The sequence below is a fragment of the Sander lucioperca genome, chromosome 20, assembly GCF_008315115.2.
Source record: "Sander lucioperca isolate FBNREF2018 chromosome 20, SLUC_FBN_1.2, whole genome shotgun sequence".
NCBI lineage: Eukaryota > Metazoa > Chordata > Actinopteri > Perciformes > Percidae > Sander > Sander lucioperca.
Genome location: NC_050192.1, coordinates 20,714,151 through 20,736,650, shown reverse-complemented (window position 1 = coordinate 20,736,650; position 22,500 = coordinate 20,714,151). Strand labels below are relative to the sequence as shown.

At 46.4% G+C, this 22,500-nt stretch overlaps 2 protein-coding genes across 5 annotated transcripts in view; one reads left to right on the top strand and one right to left on the bottom strand.

Moving 5' to 3' along the window:
• The window catches only part of parp12b (poly (ADP-ribose) polymerase family, member 12b), a 10,617-nt gene extending 1,400 nt beyond the window's left edge, over positions 1-9,217 (bottom strand). Inside the window, exons 1-7 of one of the 2 annotated variants that reach the window (XM_031311266.2) lie at positions 8,747-9,217; positions 7,918-8,053; positions 5,206-5,457; positions 3,066-3,156; positions 2,670-2,796; positions 2,148-2,316; positions 1,347-1,467 (exon numbers count right to left, since the gene is read on the bottom strand). In XM_031311266.2, the coding sequence (XP_031167126.1) occupies positions 1,347-1,467; positions 2,148-2,316; positions 2,670-2,796; positions 3,066-3,156; positions 5,206-5,457; positions 7,918-8,053; positions 8,747-9,141 (1,291 nt within the window). In that variant the 5' untranslated portion in view covers positions 9,142-9,217. The remainder of the gene's footprint in view (positions 1-1,346; positions 1,468-2,147; positions 2,317-2,669; positions 2,797-3,065; positions 3,157-5,205; positions 5,458-7,917; positions 8,054-8,746) is intronic. The other variant, XM_031311267.2, reaches the window with a different exon arrangement.
• Positions 9,218-11,707: 2,490 nt separating this feature from the next.
• ovch1 (ovochymase 1) lies at positions 11,708-20,901 on the top strand. 3 transcript variants are annotated; one of them, XM_031311280.2, is made up of 13 exons: positions 11,709-11,853; positions 12,086-12,148; positions 12,310-12,493; positions 14,736-14,811; positions 14,898-15,087; positions 15,721-15,860; positions 16,296-16,446; positions 16,559-16,600; positions 16,762-16,987; positions 17,091-17,248; positions 17,788-17,886; positions 20,241-20,377; positions 20,712-20,901. In XM_031311280.2, exons 1-13 carry the CDS (start codon positions 11,802-11,804, stop codon positions 20,871-20,873), a joined length of 1,680 nt encoding a protein of 559 aa, XP_031167140.1. In that variant the 5' UTR covers positions 11,709-11,801; the 3' UTR covers positions 20,874-20,901. The 3 variants fall into 3 exon arrangements, with proteins under 3 accessions (XP_031167142.1, XP_031167140.1, XP_031167141.1); XM_031311281.2 differs by having other exon boundaries at positions 11,711-11,853; positions 12,086-12,145; XM_031311282.2 differs by lacking the exon at positions 16,559-16,600 and having other exon boundaries at positions 11,708-11,853.
• Positions 20,902-22,500: the final 1,599 nt, after the last annotated feature.

Below are 22,500 nucleotides of genomic sequence, written 5' to 3'. Positions count from 1 at the left end.
TTATAGTTTCTATAAACAGAACCACAAAACCAACAAGTTAGTTTCCATCCAGAGGAGTAGAGGGGAAACTACTCTGAGCTGTGTTTTCAAGGTGTAGTGCAGGAAATATGATCCGCCGTGAGCAGATCTGGTGGATTTTACTTTGAAAATTAACCAGATTTTTATTTTGTTTCTGTGCTCGACTTCCTGTCCCCCACTATCTGCCGTGTGCTGAGTTGCTGCGGATCTCTCCGGCGTCCGGCAACAATAGAAGCTCTGGTATCTGCTCCGGAGGGCTGGGACCGCCGGAGCTGGGACGGAGTCGGGACGCAGACGTTCTGCAGTCAGTGGAAATACACACACTGACTTTAATGGAAACCTAATGACTCCGTCGACGTTCCGGAGACGTTCCGGAGACGTTCCGCAGACGTTCCGCATCCAGTGGAAATTGCCGGTTAAGCACACTGCTCCAACAAACACTAACAAACGCCAACAAACGCCAACAAACGCCAACATTGTAAAGTTGGCAGTTGTTCTTTAGACCCTGGCTGCAAATTCCATTTGCTGCTGCTAGGGTGGTCTAGATTTCTAGGGTACCAACAAATACCATCAAACTCCAACAGTGTAAAGATGGCAGCGGTTGTTGTCAGTTGGTCGTCTTTATAATGTTCATTAAACCAACTGCCAGTCCACACTGCCCAGACAGTACCAGACAAGACTGACTGTTGTCACCTAGCTAGTCCTACCTTTTCTTATCTGAGTTTTGGTTTAATATAACATGATGAAGTGGAGACCTTGTTGAATGTGGCCAGAGTAGTTCTGGTCTACCTGGCCTGTAACGCTGCTAGCCGTGTACAGGAGAGACGGCGACCAAGACGAGCCAGGAGGAGACCGTTGTGTAAACCTTGGATATTGGACATGCAGAACTAACCTACTAACTATCCTAACTTGTGTCAAGAACTTCGCTCAGAAGATACTCCAGCGTTTTGCGTCACTATGGTTACTCCACTAATTGCCAGAAAAAACATCCGTTTAGACCAGACTGCCAATTAGTCTCTCTTTCTCTTCATTCTCCTCCTCCTCAGCACCTGCGCATTAATGTTATGGCTGCCATTACACAAACATGTTGAAATAAAAGCCAAAATGCTTCCTTCCTCCATCACCTCCCTAACTTTGGTGCAGCAGCGTCTGATGTCATTGGTATTGGTCTGTTGATCATGAGGTCAGTTCACATTTTAATCAGACAAACAAAAAGTCAGATCTGAGCAAAAAATCTGAATTAGGCATTAAGACTTGGGGTGTGAACGTAGCTTATGACTAGATGTGACTTGTAAACCTCTGACTTGACATGTGACAGGAAGTGGTACCTTTGAAGCTGACGACGTACTGTCTCTGGTCTTTGACCACGCGGACTTCAGCGGTTCTGTCGGCCAGAAACGCCTCCTCCAGAGTCCGCGACGTCACCGACGTGGTGCGCTGCCTGTCATCCTGAGGGAGGCGGACAGCGGTTAGCAGCTAACACGCTACATGGACCTTTATAGCTTTAAAGAAAAGAGAACTAGTCGCCAGCTGACACGCTCACGCCACGCAGCTGACACGTAAGCGTGCCGGCTGCGTGGCGTCTGTTTATATTTGGGCTCCCATGGTAACGGGTTAGAGCGTGCACACTGCCTGCATGACAAGCATGTCTCTGAAAACGCGTGCATGCTAGAAATAGGACCGACGCCTATTTTTCACGCCACACGCCAGCGTGTTGGAAGCGTTTCCAGGCAACATAGAATACTAAAAGATGTTTATACGTCATTATGACACAAATACATTTAATAAATGACATGTTGATGTTTGAGAGTCTCGAGGTTTTGATATAAATGTAACTTCGTTCTGTCAATCCAGAAGGAAATATTCTGGAGCCTATTTCACCGTCAATACTGCCGACGTTGTCTTTGCTGTAATCAGATCAGTTTGTATTTATGTTTATGTGAAACATCCATGTGTCCAGACAAGGCTAGCAGCAGCAGCGCCGCGTCAGACACCTTTCTGGTGGAAAGACATAGAAAACGCCACGCTCACGCCACGCTCACGCCACGCAGCCGGTGCGTGGCGGCCTTAGCAGCTAACACGCTGCAAGAACCTTTTTATCTTCAAAGAAAACAAAAGTCTGAAAGTACCGGCTGCCCGTACTCCACCCAGTTCCCCCGCTCCGCCCGGTAGTACCACAGCCAATCAGTGGTCAGGACGTAGTGAGGTGGCTTCGTTACCGAGGAAACCGTGGACAGACGGCGAACTGCCTGCGAGTCCCGAGTCCACGACAGGAAGTCCACGGGCCGATCGCCGCTGCTGCAAACGCAGAAAGAAAGAAAAGTTTAAATCGAAATATTCACATTAAAACAAGCTGCAATCAGAGGACTGGGTTCTCAATGTTTTTGGCACTTTTTCAAACGTTTGTATTATCTTTTGGCGCTTTAAGTTACCGATTACTTTCATGGTGGATTATTTTCTGCATGAATGGATTAGTTGTTTGGTCTCTAAAATGTCAGAAAATGGTGAAAAATATGTGGAAGTATGCTGGCTCAATACAGGCTTAAAGTGCTGATTATTTACATGGAGTCTGGTGGGTATCAAAAAAAGTATGGATCATTTTAAACAATCCCCAGCCGTACTGCCTCATGTTGTGATGTATGACCTCTGACCTCTGTGTCTTGGACGGGTCGCAGTAATCCCGCTCGATGTCCTCCATGTCCTGCAGGGCTGTCCAGGCGACGCCATCAAACACCTCCCACAGATAAGGCAAGGGGAAGTGAACGCGCCGACACCCGTCTACACACACACACACACACACACACACACACACACACACACACACACACACACACACACACATAAAAGCAAGTCTATAAAAATCAGTTTTGAGAAGTGATTTAAATATGTGTCAGCTGCACCAAACAAGACTTTAAAAAGATCAGTTTAAATCACTACACGCCCCATACATCCCAAATGTTCCTTTCTAGGTCTTTGATGAAGTAAAACAAACAATCAGAGTAGGGTGTGTAGTCGTGCAGAGAGGACGCCGTCAGCTGATCACTCACTCTGGAACCTGCAGCTGTCTCTGATGAAGTGCAGACAAATCTCTGGCTGCTGATCGGCAGCTTCGTACGAAGAATCAGGACATTTCTCTGTTAGAGACACAAACACAGAGAGTTAACACACACACACACACACACACACACACACAGACACACACACACACACAGACACACACACAGAGAGAGACACAAACACAGAGAGTTAACACACACACACACACACACACACACACACACAGACAGACACACACCACACACACACGCAGACGAACAGACAGACAGACGCACCAAAATAAAATCCACTTGAGCTTTGAATAATGTGCCGCTTCAGCTTGTAACGTGTGCATCACATCGCGCAGCACTGCCTTATATTAAAAGGTAAAATGCAACGTTATCAACCAAAGCTAATGACAGCCTATGTAGCAGCAGCAGGCTAACGTAGCTACGTTACGTCCTTCACATTAGTGTGCGTTCTGTAGAGAAGAGAGAGGCTCAGGGATGGATCATGCTAGGTTATACGTTGTTTACAGTCTGTTTGACAGGTGTATTATATGATGAGGTAGAGGACAGGTGAGATGTATTATATGATGAGGTAGAGGACAGGTGAGATGTATTATATGATGAGATAGAGAACAGGTGATATGTATTATATGATGAGGTAGAGGACAGGTGAGATGTATTATATGATGAGGTAGAGGACAGGTGAGATGTATTATATGATGAGATAGAGAACAGGTGATATGTATTATATGATGAGGTAGAGGACAGGTGAGATGTATTATATGTTGAGGTAGAGGACAGGTGAGATGTATTATATGATGAGGTAGAGGACAGGTGAGATGTATTATATGATGAGGTAGAGGACAGGTGATATGTATTATATGATGAGGTAGAGGACAGGTGAGATGTATTATATGATGAGGTAGAGGACAGGTGAGATGTATTATATGATGAGGTAGAGAGAACAGGTGAGATGTATTATATGATGAGATAGAGAACAGGTGAGATGTATTATATGATGAGGTAGAGGACAGGTGAGATGTATTATATGATGAGATAGAGAACAGGTGAGATGTATTATATGATGAGGTAGAGGACAGGTGAGATGTATTATATGTTGAGGTAGAGGACAGGTGAGATGTATTATATGATGAGGTAGAGGACAGGTGAGATGTATTATATGATGAGGTAGAGGACAGGTGATATGTATTATATGATGAGGTAGAGGACAGGTGAGATGTATTATATGATGAGGTAGAGGACAGGTGAGATGTATTATATGATGAGGTAGAGGACAGGTGAGATGTATTATATGATGAGGTAGAGGACAGGTGAGATGTATTATATGTTGAGGTAGAGGACAGGTGAGATGTATTATATGATGAGGTAGAGGACAGGTGAGATGTATTATATGATGAGGTAGAGGACAGGTGAGATGTATTATATGATGAGGTAGAGGACAGGTGATATGTATTATATGATGAGGTAGAGGACAGGTGAGATGTATTATATGATGAGGTAGAGGACAGGTGAGATGTATTATATGATGAGGTAGAGAGAACAGGTGAGATGTATTATATGATGAGATAGAGAACAGGTGAGATGTATTATATGATGAGGTAGAGGACAGGTGATATGTATTATATGATGAGGTAGAGGACAGGTGATATGTATTATATGATGAGATAGAGAACAGGTGAGATGTATTATATGATGAGATAGAGAACAGGTGAGATGTATTATATGATGAGATAGAGAACAGGTGAGATGTATTATATGATGAGGTAGAGGACAGGTGAGATGTATTATATGATGAGGTAGAGGTAGAGAACAGGTGAGGTTTATTATATGATGAGGTAGAGAACAGGTGATATGTATTATATGATGAGGTAGAGGACAGGTGAGATGTATTATATGATGAGGTAGAGGACAGGTGATATGTATTATATGATGAGGTAGAGGACAGGTGAGATGTATTATATGATGAGGTAGAGGTAGAGAACAGGTGAGGTTTATTATATGATGAGGTAGAGAACAGGTGAGATGTATTATATGATGAGGTAGAGGACAGGTGAGATGTATTATATGATGAGGTAGAGGACAGGTGAGATGTATTATATGATGGGGAGAGGACAGGTGTGCTGCTGTTACCGGCGGCGGCGAGGTGGTGGATGTTCCTGTAGATGAAGGGCAGCTGGTTGATGATGTCACCGCCCAGTCCTCTCTCCTCCAGCATGCGGCAGCCATGTTTGTCAATGGCGTGCTGGCGTTTGCAGCCCAGTCCGAAGATGCAGTCGCCCCGAACAAAGTGCTGACACAGGTGGACCTTGGTGCAGTCGTCCTGGAAGCTGCAGGCGCCGTGAGGACCGTCGCCACGGTTATAGTGCACGCACACCTGAGACAGGAAGTAACGAAGACCTGAGACAGGAAGTAACGCACACCTGAGACAGGAAGTAAAACACACCTGAGACAGGAGGTAACACACACCTGAGACAGGAAGTAACGCACACCTGAGACAGGAAGTAACGCACACCTGAGACAGGATGTAAAACACACCTGAGACAGGAGGTAACACACACCTGAGACAGGAAGTAACGTACACAAATACACAGACACACACACACACACACACACACAGAGACACACACACACACACACACACACAGAGACACACACACACACACACACACACACACACACACAGACACACACACACCAACATGACTGAAGACTTTTCTTTTCTTGTAACTGTGACTAAACATCTCATAATAATAATAATCATTTACATATCGTTAATTGATTAATTGATTAATTGTAATTAGGACATAATTGACTTCAGTTCCATCTGGACGGAGAGACAGCGCTGGTGTAATAATTAATATATATTTATATTCTCATGAGAGTCTCGAGAGAAAGATGAATCATCTCATGAAAACATTTTGGATCTTTCAATAATAAGAATGATGTTTTCTCATAATCTGGTTTGTTGTATTATGGGATGTTGAGTCTTTGTGAACAGGTGAACTTTACCTCCGTCACCCCCACATGTTCTGGGCTTTTTTCTTTTTTGTTTTGTTCTTTTTGGTTATTACTTTAACTCTTCAATGCTTCTCCTCCCCGTGTCTTCGTCACGCTCACTGGACTTGTTTTCACTGCTAACACATGAAGCCTATTCTGACATCACAACTGTGTCATCCAATCACAGAGCAGGATCCTCCTCTGTGTCTCTGCTTCTTTCTCCAGACGAGAGAAGAGAAGAGAAGAGGAGTGAACACAGACAGACAGATCAGAGAGAATCAAAGATATGAAGAGAGAGAGAGTGTGTGTGTGTGTGTGTGTGTGTGTGTGTGTGTGTGTGTGTGTGTGTGTGTGTGTTAGGGCTGAACGATATACCGTTATCGTATCTATATCTAGATATGAACATTCAAGATATTAATATCGAAAAAGTAACGATATAAACGATAGATTTTCCTCCGCGCACGCCCTGCATGTACAGCTCTGGCAGTCACCATAATCACTTTTACGATTGCCCTTGAACGCACCATTACGGCCAGCCAACCACAAAGCTTAATTCATGTGGATCGACAGCTGAAGCCAGCCAATGACAAACATAGAAGGGCAGGAGTGAGGGAGACGGAGACTGACGCACACACACAGGACATTCACAGCGGGGAAATCGAAACGAAAGAAAAGTAACATGAGTGCGGAAGATGATGCGGCCGGTGGCGATGCAGAAACTAATTTTGTGCCAAAACATAAATCATCCTCCATTATTTGGAGGTATTTTGGATTTAGAAAGGATGATGTCAACCAGAGCGAGGTGTTGTGCAAGTCGTGCTTGGCGAAAATTGCGACGAAGCGAGGTAGCACAACAAACATGTTTCACCACCTGAAACAAGACCATCATGTGCTGCACGAAGAGTGTATGACAACGAGAGAAACACCGGGGACTTCTCAGTCATCCCAAAAGAGGCCCAAGCAAAGTATGATTGCTGATGCTTCCACCAGCTGCTGCATTTTATTTTTTTTGTTAAAGCAGAACTGCAGTAAACATTTTTATTTTTTTATTTATTGATTGGTGACTATGTTACAGTAATGTTGATGACTGGCAGTGAGTTCTAATCAATAAAACTGCACTCTTTTGTATTATGATGTGTTTATTTTTCTGAAAAATGCTTGATTTTCACCGAACCCGTAGTCATATCGTATCGTATTGATATCGAGATATCTGGCATGAATATCGAGATATGAAATTTTGTCCATATCGTTCAGCCCTAGTGTGTGTGTCTGTGTCTCTATGTGTGTGTGTGTGTGTGTGTGTGTGTGTGTGTGTGTGTGTGTGTGTCTCTCTGTGTGTGTGTGTGTGTGTGTGTGTGTGTGTCTGTGTGTGTGTGTGTGTGTGTGTGTGTGTGTGTCTCTGTGTGTGTGTGTGTCTCTGTGTGTGTGTGTGTCTGTGTGGTGTGTGTGTGAGTGTGTCTCTGTGTGTGTGTGTGTGTGTGTCTCTGTGTGTCTGTGTGGTGTGTGTGTGAGTGTGTCTCTGTGTGTGTGTGTGTGTGTGTCTCTGTGTGTGTGTGTGTGTGTGTGTGTGTGTGTGTGTGTGTGTGTGTGTGTGTCTCTCTGTGTGTGTGTGTGTGTGTGTGTGTGTGTGTGTGTGTCTCTCTGTGTGTGTGTGTGTGTGTGTGTGTGTGTCTCTGTGTGTGTGTGTGTGTGTGTCTCTGTGTGTGTGTGTGTGTGTGTGTGTGTCTGTGTGGTGTGTGTGTGAGTGTGTCTCTGTGTGTGTGTGTGTGTGTGTGTGTGTGTGTGTCTCTGTGTGTGTGTGTGTGTGTGTGTCTCTGTGTGTGTGTGTGTGTGTTACTTCTGGCAGCAGTGTGTTGTCGTTCTGCAGCAGCAGCACTGACAGCTGTTCCTCGGTGAGCTCGTGCAGCGTGCACTCTCTCAGCAACGCCAAGTTATGATCGGAGTGGATGTCATGGGAGAATTTACACGGCTTCCTGTAACACACACACACACACACAGACACACACACACACACACACACACACACACACACAGACAGACAGACAGACAGACAGACAGACAGACACACACACACACACACTGATTTCTCCAGATCTATGCAGGTTAAACACATTGATTAGATCATATTATGGGATGTATATTATTATAATAGGCCTATATATATATAAAATTGTGTTCGCTTCTGTGATTCTCTCTCCTCTGTTTAACTTTCATTTCTCTACCTAGCTCTGTTTCCTTTCATTAAGTCTGTGTGTGTGTGTGTGTGTGTGTGTGTGTGTGTGTGTGTGTGTGTGTGTGTGTGTGTGTGTGTGTGTGTGTGTGTGTGTGTGTGTGTGTGTGTGGGTGTGTCGGTGTGTTTCCTTAAGTTTCGTTCAGTCTCTTCACTGCTGCAGGAAGTGTGTATCACTCCGCCGCGGAGGAAAAACAGTCCCCCAGACATTAATATACAGAGATAAAGTCATATCTCTAATCCAACATTTATAATCTATAACATCTGGCTGTTGTTGTTTCACATCTACGGAAACCTGGCGGGGGAATAACTCGTACTGCGCAGTGCGCAGGCGTCAGAATCCCTCCGCTGACACAACTAAACAACTAAACAACTAACTTTATCATGACTTATTATTACTTTCACATTTCTGTGACACACCGAGCGCGCGCCTCACCTTCCCTTGCCGAACCTGCAGTTTCCGTAGATGAAGAACTTGCAGAGGTGCAGCTGCTCGCAGCCGCCGCTGCCGCCGCCGCAGCCGCCGCACTCCTCCTGCCTGCCGCACAGCCGCAGCGACGTCCTGGCGACCACCGTGCAGTCCTCCGGTCGCAGCCATCCGTCCTCCGCGGGCCTGCTGACCAACAGGAAGCGGGGGCACCCCTGGAGGACCCAGCAGAACTCTTCTTCGGTGATTTCGCAGCGCTGCAGCAGCTCGCGGTGAAGCTGCAGCAGCGGCATGGAGCCCGAGCTGCCGCACAGCAGCGCGGTAGCCAGCTGCACCTCCCGGCTGAACTCAGACCCGGACCCGGAGGACCCGGACCCGGAGGACCCGGACCCAGAACAAGACATGTCGCTGCCTGTCTGAGTGTGTGTGTGTGTGTGTCTGTCTGTGTGTGTGTCTGTCTGTCTGCCTCTGCAGGGGGGACGGCCAGGTATAACTCCTACACACTTCCGCCCCCAGACTGTCACAATAAAAGCAGACAGAGAGACAGGCAGGCAGGCAGACAGAGAGACAGACAGAGAGACAGGCAGGCAGACAGACAGACAGACAGACAGGCAGGCAGACACAGTATTATATATTTGGATGATTTAAAAAAATACATGGTTGAGGAAGCTTGTTATATAAACACAAAACAATATTTAATAATATTAATATTTTATTTTATATTTTCCGAGATGTTGTGTGTCTTTATTCCCAGACTGAAATCTAAATGACAGAGTCTAACCTGAGTCCAGTTCCCCTCCAGCTGAGACTATGGAGGAAATATTTATTCAGAATTCAAACTGAAAGTCCAAAGAGAAAACGAACAAGATCAAATTAACAATAGTATTATTTTACTACGCTACTAGGAAAAATCATGCCATAATTAAATGTGAAATGTAAAAGCTTAAATGGAAATACTTCAATTAAAATCTCAAATAGGAAAAAATAAATCATTTTATTTTAGCCTTTCCCCTTTATAATTTACAATTTGACATTTCATCTTTAGAATTTAATGTTTTACATTTGACATTTTAGATTCACCTTTTAGATTTTGATTTAACATTAAGCTTTTCATTTAGAAGTGACAGGTGTGTCAGTTTAAATGAGGAGGCTGGTGGGGGGGTCTGAAACCACGTCCAGCTGACGGGGGGGGGGGGGGGCTGTGAGTATTACTGGCCGCCGGTAAGCAAACGATCCCGGCCACCGCCAGCTGGCTGTCACCTAACACTGGAGCTTCCAAGTCCGACAACATATCGGAGAAAATGTCGATTGGCCGTCCATTTTTGTAAAACTGCCCAGATTCAAACTGTACACCGTTCATTTCTCACATAAAACTGTCTCATTTCCCCACAACTTTATCTAACTATAAGCGCGGTTCAATCATGCGAGGCTCAGCTGCGGCTCATCTAGAGATTCGGCATCATCGCCCCGGCCCCGGGCGAGGGAAGGAGACAGGCTTCTCCAGCCGGCTGAACTGGCTCCCTCCCTCCCTCCCTCCCTCCCTTCCCCGCCCGGGCCACATCGCTACCTGGATGTGTGACGGCTAGACGAAAAAAAGGGGACACGCCGAATCTCTGAGCCGCAGCCGAGCCGCGAGATTCTAGAATTGATTGCCTTTTTCGTCTGCTATTTCACCACTAAATTCATTTCTGAGACTGTTTTATGTGAGAAATGAACGGTGTACAGTTTGAATCTGGGCAGTTTTACAAAAATGGACGGCCAATCGACATTTATATAATTTTTACATAGTAAAATAATACTATTGTTAATTTGATCTTGTTCGTTTTCTCTTTGGACTTTCAGTTTGAATTCTGAATAAATATTTCCTCCATAGAGAGACCTGGCTACCACGAGCTCATATGGACAAAACTAACATGCTAAATTAACATATGTTTATTTTTAAAGCAGATTTTAAATTACATTGTAACAATTTAACAATTCTCCCTCATGACATCCAATCACAGCGCGGCTGTCTGGGAACGCAACAGACAGACGGCGGCGGCGGGATGCAACATTTCTTTTTGTTGCAGGATGGTAGGGAAGGACCCGCCCTACTCTCCCTCTGATTGGCTAGTACTCGTTGCCTGCTCAGGTGGGATTGGTTATGGTTAGGGTTAGAATGACAGGGTTAGCCAATCAGGGATGAGTTCCCTAATGAATATTCATGAGTCTTCCCCTCACTTAAATTCAACTCAACAGTGACCAATCAGTGATGGACCTCCAGTCTGGCGAGATGATCTCCAAACACAGAAACCAACACAGTCACACCATCAAACGTTGAGAAATAAGATCTGTATTTTGCCGTAATCCAATCACACGAAAAAAGTAATCCACAGAAAGGGTCCCGGTGTATCCAGCAAGGCCGATACGGGGGTCCCATTCACCAGCCAGCTCCAGACAGGTGAAGAGTGTGTGTGTGTGTGTGTGTGTGTGTGTGTGTGTGTGTGTGTGTGCGGTGTGTGTGTGTGTGTGTGTGTGTGTGTACAAATGACAACTGCAACAAAGGAGCTGAACCGAACCCAGACCAGGAGCTGTGGGTCCTAGGAGAGGGAGAACCATCAGACATGACTTGTATTAATAGTCTTGGTTGAGGCCTTCCCAGGTGTCCACTAATTAACTAACGACCCCCCCCAAACTGCCAGCTCAGCCAGGAAAGCCAGAGAAGCCTCCAGCAGGCAGAAAAGGGAGGGGTCGTAACAATGGCTACGCTCACACAGGACGCCCTACTTAAAGCTGATTCAGTTTGCTCCTAACTGCTTGCTGCTCACATCTCCCCCCCCCCCCCCCCGAGTCAGGGACAGAACAAGACATTTGATGATGTCATCTTGGACTTTTTGGGGAACTCTGATCATGTTTAACCATTTTAGAGACAGAACTCCTCCATTCACTCAGGACAATTAGGAATCACTCTGAGCTGCAGCTGTTTGTAATCAGCCAGCTGAGCCTCATCACTCGGACAGGTTATCCTGCAGAGAGACAGGTTATCCTGCAGAGAGACAGGTTATCCTTCAGAGAGACAGACAGGATGCTGTGTGTCTGTCTGCTGGCAGCGTGGCTGCTACCTGCAACACACTCAGGTGAGAAACACACACACAGAGACAGACAGACAGACACATTTATTCTGTTTCTAATGTCTAATTCAACCCATCAGCTGTGAAAGACTCTCACACATTCAGAGGAAAAACCAGATGATATTTTGAGATGATGAAATGTGGCGTCTTCTGAATCAGCTGTTAGGAGGAATCAGCTGTTAGGAGGAATCAGCTGTTAGGAGGACATGCTTGTGATTTGGTGTCTTTGTCTCTTCAGATCCAAACCTGAACACAACTCAGCAGGAACATGGAACTTTCTCTGCAGAATTTGGATTCAGTGGTACATTTCAAACTACATTTTATATATTTACACATCAGGTCTGATTTATTACATTTAAAGTGTGTGTGTGTGTGTGTGTGTGTGTGTGTGTGTGTGTGTGTGTGTGTGTGTGTGTGTGTGTGTGTGTGTGTGTGTGTGTGTGTGTGTGTGTGTGTGTGTAGACCTGTCAGGGGTGCGGTCCTTCAGTCCAGAACAGGATCTAGAGACCCGGATCATCGGGGGTCAGGAGGCCTGGGCCCACTCGTGGCCCTGGCAGGTGTCTCTCTGCTACGTGTCCACGCCGGCGTGCGGCGGCGCCGTCATCACCCCGCTGTGGGTCGTCTCTGCCGCTCACTGCTTCAAAAGGTCAGAGTTCACCTGCAGACTTACACCTGGCTGTCACACCTGAGCAGTTTGGTCCAAACAGGGCCGCTGATCCCACCCAAACACAGGAAGTGAACCTTTTTAAAAAGAAATGTATTTGCAGTTTATCCTGCTCTTTGGATGCTTTTATATAGACCTTAGTGGTCCCCTAATACTGTATCTGAAGTCTCTTTATATAGACCTTAGTGGTCCCTAATACTGTATCTGAAGTCTCTTTATATAGACCTTAGTGGTCCCCTAATACTGTATCTGAAGTCAAAGCAGAGAAAGGGGAGGTAACCTTTCCCCTTATGACCTCATAAGGAGAAGATTCCAGATTGGCCCATCTGAGCTTTCATTTTCTCAAAGACAGAGCAGGATACCCAGGGCTTTATCCTATGTATGATAAGTTTAGCCTGCTGTCCCCGTCCTCACGTCTCCACCGCGTGAAGTGCAGCGTGAACGCTAACGCAACCAGCCTCACCGAGTCTACGAAACTACAGGTGTACTTCTTAATGTACCACAGATGCTCCCAAGTCTCTGAGCCACAAGTCTTAAAGGTGCTCTAAGTGATGTCACACATTTTTTAGGCTACATTTTTTGTCACATACAGCAAACATCTCCTCACTATCTGCTAGCTGCCTGTCCCCTGAACTCACTGTAAAAAACACAGTCTCTGTAGACAGCCCAGGCTCCACAAACGCCAACAAAAACAAAGTGGCCAACCTGCACCACCAAACATAACAAACAGTGTTCCAGTGTTCCAGCCAATAACCGACAATAAGGATTTGGGGGTGGGGGTTTGGGGGCTAGTGCACAGGAGGAGGAGGAGGAGGAGGAGGAGGAGGAGGAGGAGGAGGAGGAGGAGGAGGAGGAGGAGGAGGAGGAGGAGGGGGGGGGAGGAGCTAGCCTCGTTTTGTTTGGAAATACTTCAAACGTCAAGAAGTGACGTCACCCAACATCGCTTAGAGCACCTTTAAGTCTCTCATGGGAACGCAAATGATCACATGAATCTATAGAAGAGACGCTCATTCATAGAGAGAGAGAGAGAGAGAGAGAGAGAGAGAGAGAGAGAGAGAGAGAGAGAGAGAGAGAGAGAGAGAGAGAGAGAGAGAGAGAGAGAGAGAGAGAGAGAGAGAGAGAGAGAGAGAGAGAGAGAGAGAGAGAGAGAGAGAGAGAGAGAGAGAGAGAGAGGAGAGAGAGAGAGGAGAGAGAGAGAGAGAGAGAGAGAGAGAGAGAGAGAGGAGAGAGAGAGAGAGAGAGAGAGAGAGAGAGAGAGAGAGAGAGAGAGAGACTGAGACTTTAGCCGTGTGTTGCCAATGCGCACATCGGTTTGAATTATGTTTTATTTCCTCTCTCAGCGTACCACTGCTGGGTTATAACTGGAATAAAAGCCTAAAGCAACGACAGTTTATGGAAAGCAAAAGTGTAATTATGGTCAGATCTTGGTCCTGACTGATGGGGAAGTGACCAGTTTAGTCTAATGTATTGTAGTGGGTGTACTGTACTGTATATTGGCCAGAATCTGCCTTTTTGGGGAGGAGGGGGGCATATCATAGTGGGGGTCTGGGTGTCCTCCCCCAGGGAAGTTTTAAGCATCAACGACTTCATTTCCTGCATTCAGATACTTTTATTATTAATGGAGGTGAAATACCTCCATTGAGCCTATGTGAAGAATAAAGCACAGATGACAATTCAAAATATATCAAACATATAATGGAAAGCATGTTGTTACGTGTCATTGGGCATTTTTAAGTGAGTATATGGAAATCCTGGAGCTTACTATCACGTAGACTACACCACTGGATATTGAGAAGCTAAACGTTGTGATTTACGCACAGCGTCGGCTTTTTTGCCAGCTTTCCTTCCTGCATTTTGCCTGTTAAACCGTGTCTGTGTTCTTCATATTTATGTAGAAATATAGTTTGTTCTTCTTGTTTAAAAGATGCAGCTCTGGTAGATGTTTGCGATTGGTCGTGGTGCGCAAACACCGCCTCTTTTATGTGAACGTGCGCGTCTCTAGATTGGAAAAACCTGGGTTGATTGAACTAGTTGATAACCAGCGTCGTGATACAGGTTATGCGGGACCACGGTTGTTAGGTTAGGTGAAGCCGGATCACTGAAAGAAATCCAGGACATGTTGATCTTGATTCGTAGTACAAGCCTCAGGTGTGAGAGGTCCAGGTGTGAGAACTACAGATGTGAGAGTTTAGTCTGAGATGAGTTCTACTTCCTGTCTCTGCAGGTACAATAAAGCTCCTTTCTGGACGGTTCTGGCAGGAAAACACGACCTGGACGACCCGAATGAACCTGGACAACAAGTCAGAAACTCTGATTATATATTCTGATCTGACTTCCTGTTAACTTCCTGTGGTGTCAACTTTCTGTTTGTTAACTTCCTGAGCAGCTAGTGGGAGTCTCTCTGATCGAGAGCCATCCCGGCTACGACACACGGACCAAAGCCAACGACGTGGCGCTGCTGAAGCTGCAGCAGCCGCTGACCTTCAACACGTTTGTCCGGCCGATCGACGTCTGGATGGCGCCGCTGCCCACGCTCCAGAGCTGCACCATCACGGGCTGGGGCTCCAGCCGAGAGAGTGAGACCGCTTCATTATATCCCATAATACTATGATATATATCCCAGCTGAGAGACTCTTGGTCAGGTATCTTTGTTGTTGTTATTGACGCTAAAAGTCTCCTTTAGCGTCATATAACGCGCTTTATCTAAACGCGCTTGGTCGGGACTATTGGCGTCCTTTTTGACGCAGTTATGTTAAGCAAAAGGTCGTGGGTGGGCATACGGTTCTGTGACACGCGGGACCCGGTCTCCAGGGTGAGAGTCCTGTGTTTGACCCCCCCCCCCTTACGTACTCCTCTCTAACCCGTGTAGCTGCTGCTCTCCCCAGTACGTTACACAAACATGCTGAAGGACTGTTTTTTAATCGCTTCAGACACTGACAACCCCTGTCCAAGCGTCCGTATTTACGTCACGTGGTCACCTTCAGGAAGTGAAGTCACGTCTGATTTGAACCCAAACATCCATCTTTTTATCAACTTAACTCAGTAGTTTTGGTGTCTAAACCGAACCAAACTGGGACCGTTTCACACCGTTAACCACGTCGTTCCTCTCTCTGATCGGAGCATCCGTTATCTCTTTCAGTGTGTTTGGACCTGTTAGACTCGCAGGTCTTCTGGATCGGGTCTAACGTGTCTCCTTGTTTCTCCTTCAGACGGAGCGCGAGTGAACAGACTGCAGGAAGTGAACGTCACCATCCTGCCGTCAGACGTCTGTAACAAGTATTACACCAGCGGCATCCTGCCGTCCATGTTCTGTGCCGGGAAAGACGAAGGAGGAGTGGACGCCTGCCAGGTAAGACCCAGGGAACAGGGCCGGCCCGGGGCGTAGGCAGGATAGGCAAACGCTACGGGCGCCAGCGGTCCATATGAGTAAAGAAAAGTTTAAGATGATAAGAAATAAACATGGTGGAAACGGTGCCAAAAAGTTGGAAAAAACAACAAAAATTTAATTAAAACTTTTTTTGTCCCTTATTTGGTATGTATATGTCTCAGGGGGACTCTGGCGGTCCTCTGTATATGTCTCAGGGGGACTCTGGCGGTCCTCTGTATATGTCTCAGGGGGACTCTTGTGGTCCTGTCTCTGTATATGTCTCAGGGGGACTCTGGTGGTCCTCTGTATATGTCTCAGGGGGACTCTGGTGGTCCTCTGTCTCTGTATATGTCTCAGGGGGACTCTGGTGGTCCTCTGTATCTGTTTGTTTCTCTAACGTGTCTCTGGTTGTCTCAGGGGGACTCTGGCGGTCCTCTGTCCTGCTTCACCGGCAGCCGGTACGAGCTGGCAGGTCTGGTGAGCTGGGGGGTCGGCTGTGGACGAGCCAGGAAACCCGGCGTGTACACTCAAGTCCAACAGCACACACAATGGATCGCTGACATCATGCGTACGTCTCGCACATAACCCGCAGAAACACCTGAGTGTTTACCTGTCAGACTATTATTAACACCTGAGTGTTTACCTGTCAGACTATTATTAACACCTGATTTCATTGACAGACGCTCAGAATGACCAGTACACAGATGACCTCACAGCTACAGGTAAACCTTTTATAGTTAATCTGTACAGTGTTACCTGATGCTGTCTGACTGTTGGTTGTCTGACTGTTGGTTGTCTGACTGTTGGTTGTCTGACTGTTGGTTGTCTGACTGTTGGTTGTCTGACTGTTTGTTGTCTGACTGTTTGTTGCCCGCGGCGACAGAGAGCAGGTGTGGGAAGCAGCACAACATCAGCTGTGAGCAGTTTCCGGTCCTCGCCGTCGTGTCGGTGTCTGAGGACGACGAGGCGTCGCTGGAGAACGTGACGGAGGCATGTCCGTTCCTCTGGCCCTGGCAGGTCAGCCTGCAGGCCGCCAACGGACGCCATTACTGCAGCGGGGCGCTCATCCACCGCAGCTGGGTGCTCACGGCGCAGCACTGCAATGTCAGGTAGCCCTGCCCCTTCCTGTCAGGTAGACCCGCCCCTTCCTGTCAGGTAGACCTGGCCCTTCGGTACTATACTTCTGTTTCTGACTTGTATTCGTTCTTGCAGAGCGAAGAAGGACATGGTTGTTCTGGGAGTCCATGACCTCCGGTTCTCCTCGTCTGAAACCGTCCCGGTGGACAAAGTCTTCAACCTGCCGAAGGACCGCAGCTTCCCACCCAAATCTGACCTGTCGCTGCTCCGCCTCGCCGTGCCCGCCACTTTCAGTAGGAACACCTGAGACACAAAGCACAGACACATTTAAAGTTCTCCGAAGTATCAGTATGAAGGGTAGACTCTGGGTCTGTCTGTCTGTCGTTGACTGTATCTAGAGCAGGGATCTTCAACAGGGGGTCCGGGACCCCTGCAGGGGGGCCTCCAAATTATTTATTTTTTTCAAAAATTAAAAAGTCGTAACATGAAACCAACATATTAAATATAAGTCCCCACTGATACTGGCCTACAGGTAAGGTAGTCCTTACGGGTTCCCTGTGCCACATGTATGTTTAACATTAAAACAGGATTTATAAAATCATGCCAACAATTATTAGGCTATTTTAATAGCTTGGTATTTATGCAAAAAATGTATAAAGACTTTAGGCCGCCCCATATCTTATTGTAGGCCCAGGTTAATATGCAACTTCATTTTATACACTATGTAGTAGGGGGTCCTTGGCCTAAAAAACATTGAAGACCCCTGATCTAGTGTATGAAGTGGTGACTGTGTCTCCAGTGTATGAAGTGGTGACTGTGTGTCTGTCTCCAGGCCCAGATGTGTCTCCAGTGTGTGTCCCCGAGAAGGACGAGGACCTGGACAGCAGCTGGTCTTGTGTCACAACCGGCTGGAGAACCTCGAGCACAGCAGGCACGTTAATCTTAATCGCCATTTCATTTACAGCAGAAGTTCTCTGAGAATCTCTTTAATATCCAGATAAACTGATGTTGGAACCAACCTGACTGATGGTGAACCAGAAAGGTAATGGAATCGAGACTTTGGTGATACCCAACGCTAACAGGAAGCAGCAGGACATGAGTACATTAACACATCAACAGTATCCACGTTCAGAACATGTAGCTAAGGAAGCAAACGTGTTCAAAAATTATGCCTAAGGCCAGTTACACACTGGATGTGTGGCGTGGGCGCGTCGGCTGCGTAGCGTGTCGGCTGCGTGGCGTGTCCGTGTTTATTTGGGTTCCCATGGTAACAGGTTAGAGCGTGCACATTGCCTGCGTGACACGCACGTCTCAGAAAACGCGTGCATGCTAGAAATAGGACCGACGCCTATTTTTCACGCCACACGCCAGCGTGTTGGAAGCATTTCCAGGCAACATAGAATACTAAAAGATGTTTATACGTCATTTAGACACAAATACATTTAATAAATGACATGTTGATGTTTGAAAGTCTCGAGGTTTTGATATATATATAATCCTGCCGACGTTGTCTTTGCTGTAATCAGATCAGAATATATTTATGTTTAAGGGAAACATACGCTCATGCAGCCAGTGTGTAGCCGGTCTAAGTGTTACCCAGAGTGTGAGATGGCACTGCGGCGTGGTTAGGGTTGGGTAGCGTTGGGATTTTCATGATTCCGATACCGAACCGGTACTTTTAAACCGATTCTTGAAAAACTTAAAATGACAACAAAGGAAGGCTCTTTTATGGAAGTGGTAGCAGTAATATGCTTTTACGTCCGTTTTGGTGAGCCCAGAAGGAAAATATGGCATTTTAAAGGTAGCCTACAGAGAGAGGGGGATAGTTTTATGTCCGTTTTGGAGCGACGGAGGGAAAATATTTCAGTCGACACATTAAGTGGAACCGAAATTTGCGTTCTAATCCGGTCCGATTCCTACCGGTTGCGTAGGAACCGGTTCCATAGTGGAACCGGGTTTCGGTAGCCAACCCTAGGTGTGGATGGGATTACATGAGAAGTAATTGAAAGCCCCCTGCGTCTGGCGTTGGTTTCTGATGCAATAAGTCTGATTTAGCGTCTCGGTCAGACGTCTCTGACAAGGCCTCTGTTTCTGACCCGCTGGGAGTGAGACAAGTCAAGATCCCTGAAAGTCGTACGCATCTTTACTGTCCGTCCACACCGCGGCCGACTTGATCTTCTAAAGATACAGGAAGTCATTCATCTTCAATGGAAGCTGCTTCTCTCAGCTGCAAGGAGCGGAAAATCTGTCGGCGTCACGTTTTGGGCGTTTTGAGCGACCAGAGCGTCAATCAGAAAGTTGAAAGTAGGTCAACTTTATGGTAATGAGCTATGACACGGTTCAGCGGCAACCAATCAGAATATAGACGTCCTTCACGCTGGCTGATTCCAGAGAAACATACGATGTAAACTTTGGTTCCTACCAAAACATTAGTTCAGAGAAAAAGGAGGAGAAGCTCATCATGGCCGTTGCTGGGTTCCCTATCATTTATGATATTTGCGTATAGGGACCAGTTAACGTTACCTGCCGGTCACATGGTCTCTAAACAGTCCGCTCACGGTGAAGTCCTGCACGGATCAACAGCTGGCGGCTGCTCGCTCTGCCTGCACGCTGCTGCGGTTCAGCGGCTAACGAGCGAGCTAACTGCTAACAGACACCGCTGCGACCAACAACCAATACACATTCTGTCATTATATATGTCATTTATAAAAGGTTTCTAGTGTCAGTGTATTGGCCGTGCAGTGGCTGCTTGATCTTTTTCCATGATGAACATAGAATGCTGCTACGTCAGAGCGGCCAAAGCCTCAAACAGCTTCCCCGGACTTTCTGACCAGCGTCCTCGACCGGGCGGCCAGAGCTTCTTTGCAGCTCAAGTCGGCGGCGGTGTGGACGTGCAGTTAACGGCGGTGTGTAGGTACAGTTACACACTTTGAAAGAGTTTCTGGTTGTTTGATATCAAGCTTCTGCACACATAGACGCCGATACCGTGGGTGCTTCCCACGGTAAATACTGAGCACCCACGTGTACCTGACTGCCAGCAGGCTCCATTAATTTACAATGAAACATTAGAGTTGGGGCTAAGTGGAGCGTCTGTCATAGTGTGATTGGTTAGTCCCCTGCTCCATATCCTATCCACCAATCGCAGCGTCTCTCTGATGAAAACGCCTCTTTAGTGACCGCCCTCCATCCCCCCACTATACAGTGCGTGCATGTGCAGTCGACTTGTTCTGTTCTTCCCTGTGTTTCCGGTTGTCTGATGTCTTGTTTCTAATGTTTCCCGTGTAGCGGACGTAGACCGCCACCGGCTGCACAATGTGGGTCTGACTCTGGTTAACCAGACGAGCTGCAGCCAGAAATGGGGCGGAGGATTCATCACCAACTCCTACATCTGTTCCCATCCTGGCGGCTCCACCTCCTGCATGGTAACTCCCTCTGGACTAGATGTCCAAGTGACCCATGTCAGAGAATCAGGGCCAGATGTACAAACGCTTTTGCGCCCACTTCAGGCATATTTGTTTCGCAATGTGCGCGTAAAAGCATGGTGAGGTATGTACTAACATACTGTCCTTCACCACGGTCTCATCACCTAATTAATACTGTCCTTCACCACGGTCTGCATGCTGACACACTGGCACGGCCCGAGGATAGCTGCCGAAAATATCGGCTCGAGCTCGGGCAGAGAATCTAGTGTCTGGTGGAGAGGTCTAGTTTCTGATGGAGATGTTAAGTTTGAGATGAAAATGTTCGTGTGTGCAGGGCGACTCTGGAGCGCTGCTGGTGTGTCGGAAACACGGAGCCTACTTCCTGTTTGGCGTGGTGACCTGGGGCAGCCGGCAGTGCGACGCCGAGAAACCGGCCGTGTTCTCCCGAGTATCCGAGTACCACCGATGGATCACCGAGGTGACTCAAGATGTCTGAATGTTTGATAGAAATAAACTCTTTTCCCTGGAAGCTTTTCGTCCTCAGAGCTCTTTAATCTCTCGTCACGTGAGCTGCAGTTCCATGAGACAACCTGTAGGGGGGACCAAAGCTGGGGACCAAAGCTGGGGACCTGTAGTGGGGACCAAAGCTGGGGACCTGTAGGGGGGACCAAAGCTGGGGACCTGTAGGGGGGACCAAAGCTGGGGACCTGTAGGGGGGACCAAAGCTGGGGACCAGTAGGGGGGACCAAAGCTGGGGACCTGTAGGGGGGACCAAAGCTGGGGACCAGTAGGGGGGACCAAAGCTGGGGACCAGTAGGGGGGACCAAAGCTGGGGACCTGTAGGGGGGACCAAAGCTGGGTGTTTTATTCAATTTTATAGCATTTGAAAAAAAATATATCGGTAAAAATTTGAAAATAGTGACAAAAACATCAGGAAAAGCGACCAAAACGTTGAAAAAAATGTTTGTATTTAAAATTTTGACCCAGAAAAAAAAAGTTTCCTGGTCGACGGGAAGACAATGAATGCAAAGAAAGTGACTTTATGAACTTGATTTTAAGATTTTTAATTATTTATTTACTGTAAACAAAAGAAAAATGTGTGAATCTGTCATTATTGCACAATTCCTCCAAGTACCTAACTAAAAAACTAAAGATCCCTCTCCTTACTAGAGTCCCTCTAGTCTTTAGTAACTCCTAAATAATGTTGATTCCTCTCTGACGTCCAGTGATCACGGTTAATGAGACAGAGTTTGCAGCACCGTGCAGCTGTTCCAGTGTGGCTGCTTCCTCCGTGTGGTACAGGCTGTGTGTGGGGCTGCTGTCCCCCCCGACGGCAACGAGACGGGTCAGACAGCCCAGTCTCATGGCAGTTCATGAAAAACAACTGTGTGTGTGTGTGTGTGTGTGTGTGTGTGTGTGTGTGTGTGTGTGTGTGTATCATACAAATAAATAGTTAAAAAATCATATATTGTGATTTCTGGATTTCTTTTTTTTTTTAGATTATGTCTCTCACAGTGGACATGCACCTACGATGACAATTTCAGACCCTCCATGATTTCTAAGTGGGAGAACTTGCAAAATAGCAGGGTGTTCAAATACTTATTTTCCTCACTATGTATGTATGTATGTATGTATGTATGTATGTATGAGCATTGGTTCCATACCGCAAACATACATGCATCCATGTAATTTTGGGTCAATTTTGGTTGAAAGAAACCCATATTACTGACATAAATTTGTTTTGAAAAAGGGTCAAATTTGAGTCAAGGAAAACGCGAGTGTTAAAGTTCCCTCTGGTGACATCATCAGGAACTACAAGCAGAGCGCCACCAAACATATTCACACTTTAAAACATGTTTACAGATTTTATCAGTTTAATTTCTGTTTTATCTTACACACTCACCCCACCTTTGAAATTACATTTTATGTATTTATTTGGTAATGCTATATCCCTTTATTTTAATTGTTTATATAAATATATCTTAAAATTACTCCCCCTCATACAGAACACATTAAATCACTATTTTTATATGTAAACGCATCAGGGTCCCAATAACTAGACACACACACACACACACACACACACACACACACACACACATCATAATTTATTGCGACTTTAA

Bases quoted from the DNA above. Each gene is read 5' to 3' on its own strand.
- ovch1 (XM_031311280.2), top strand. From the start codon at position 11,802: ATGCTGTGTGTCTGTCTGCTGGCAGCGTGGCTGCTACCTGCAACACAC. The intron at 12,149-12,309 runs GTACATTTCAAA...GTGTGTGTGTAG, and splicing joins TGCAGAATTTGGATTCAGTG to ACCTGTCAGGGGTGCGGTCC. The intron at 17,887-20,240 runs GCACGTTAATCT...TTTCCCGTGTAG, and splicing joins GAGAACCTCGAGCACAGCAG to CGGACGTAGACCGCCACCGG.